General features: G+C 60.2%; 2 protein-coding genes across 2 annotated transcripts in view; one reads left to right on the forward strand and one right to left on the reverse strand.

Moving 5' to 3' along the window:
• H696_02969 (hypothetical protein) overlaps positions 1-143 on the reverse strand; it is a gene marked incomplete at both ends in the record, with an annotated part of 4,530 nt that extends 4,387 nt beyond the window's left edge. The window contains one exon of the mRNA XM_009496853.1: positions 117-143. Coding sequence (XP_009495128.1) covers positions 117-143 — 27 coding nt within the window. The remainder of the gene's footprint in view (positions 1-116) is intronic.
• A 22-nt stretch (positions 144-165) lies between these two features.
• H696_02970 (hypothetical protein) lies at positions 166-712 on the forward strand (the record flags this gene model as incomplete). The annotated part of the gene is made up of 2 exons (XM_009496854.1): positions 166-479; positions 643-712. 2 exons carry the CDS (start codon positions 166-168, stop codon positions 710-712), a joined length of 384 nt encoding a protein of 127 aa, XP_009495129.1.
• Between the last annotated feature and the right edge of the window lie 571 nt (positions 713-1,283).

Below are 1,283 nucleotides of genomic sequence, written 5' to 3' on the forward strand. Positions count from 1 at the left end.
GGGGGGGGGGCGAGGGGCTCCGATCGTTGAGATGCCTCACCTCTCCCGGGCCTCTTTTCTCGCCCCATTTGCTTGCTCTTCCGACCATCCCATGCCAAGCATGCTCTCACACGCACGCACAGCCTGCTCCCGGAGGATCGCATTGGACACTTCTTCAACAGCGGCATGGAGGCCTTTGAGCCGGTTGCCGGGCGCGAGTATAGCGCCATCTGGATGCAATGGGTCATTGGATACCTGACCGACGAGGACATGGTTCGGTTTTTGCTCACCTGCCGGCGGATTCTCACCCGCGATGGTCCCGGCGGCATGGTCTTCCTCAAGGACAATGTCGGCACCCAGGAGCACATCTATGATGAGAGCGACGCGTCGATCACTCGCACGGATGCCCACATCCGTCGGCTGTTCCAGAAAGCTGGCTACATCCTGGTTGATGTCAAGCCCCAAACGCGCTTCCCCAAGTACATGATCCCCGTGAATATGTGCGTCCCCTCGCCATATGGCGCTTTCGCTCGCATCGCCATTCAGCGCCATCCTAACTATGCTGCCTCTTTCGTGCTGCCTCTTTCGTGTTGCCTCTTTCCTCTCTTCGCTGGGATTGACGGCCCTGCTCATGGCGGCTGGCTCTCTGGCACTTGCACCCAGGTACGCCTACAAGCCGGACCCCCTCTTCACGGAAGAGGAGCCGACCACCAAGGCTCCGGGGAAGGAGTAATCGGGCTGCATCTCGATCGCCCCCTCCTCCTGACAGCCGGCATGGATCCTGTGTGTCCTCTCCCTGAACATGGGAACTCCCCTGTGTTCTTGGACGGCATACTCAAAACCAAATATAGATGCACATACAAACCCATCCCCTCCCGACGACCTGCTCTCGGACAGGGATGGTCCGGTCGCCTCATCTCGCCAACTTGTGGCCATTCACTCAAACACATGTTGTTGCTGCTGTTGCTGTTGTGCCACACATGCAAGGGTGTATGTGTGGCACAAGAAATATGGCTGCCCGCCCCGCCGGGACAAATGAGAGCGCCTGGGTGCCGGAGGAGAGGCCAGGTGCCTGAGAGAGAGAGACGCATCTCTGGGAGAGTGCCGAGAAAAAAAAAGCCCCCGCGATCGCCCGGAGTCTCGGAACCAGATCGCTTCCTTAACTGAAATGGAAGTTAATGGGCGGCTGTATTCTGAAGGGGCAGAATGCGTGTTGTTGTCCCCGCCGGGGCGGGTGGGCTTCGCCGTTGGCTGCGAGCTTCGTCCCCGCTGGGGGCGGGGTGCGCTGGCGAGGCGGGGGGGGG

This window comes from Fonticula alba (genome assembly GCF_000388065.1).
Source record: "Fonticula alba strain ATCC 38817 unplaced genomic scaffold supercont2.4, whole genome shotgun sequence".
NCBI lineage: Eukaryota > Rotosphaerida > Fonticulaceae > Fonticula > Fonticula alba.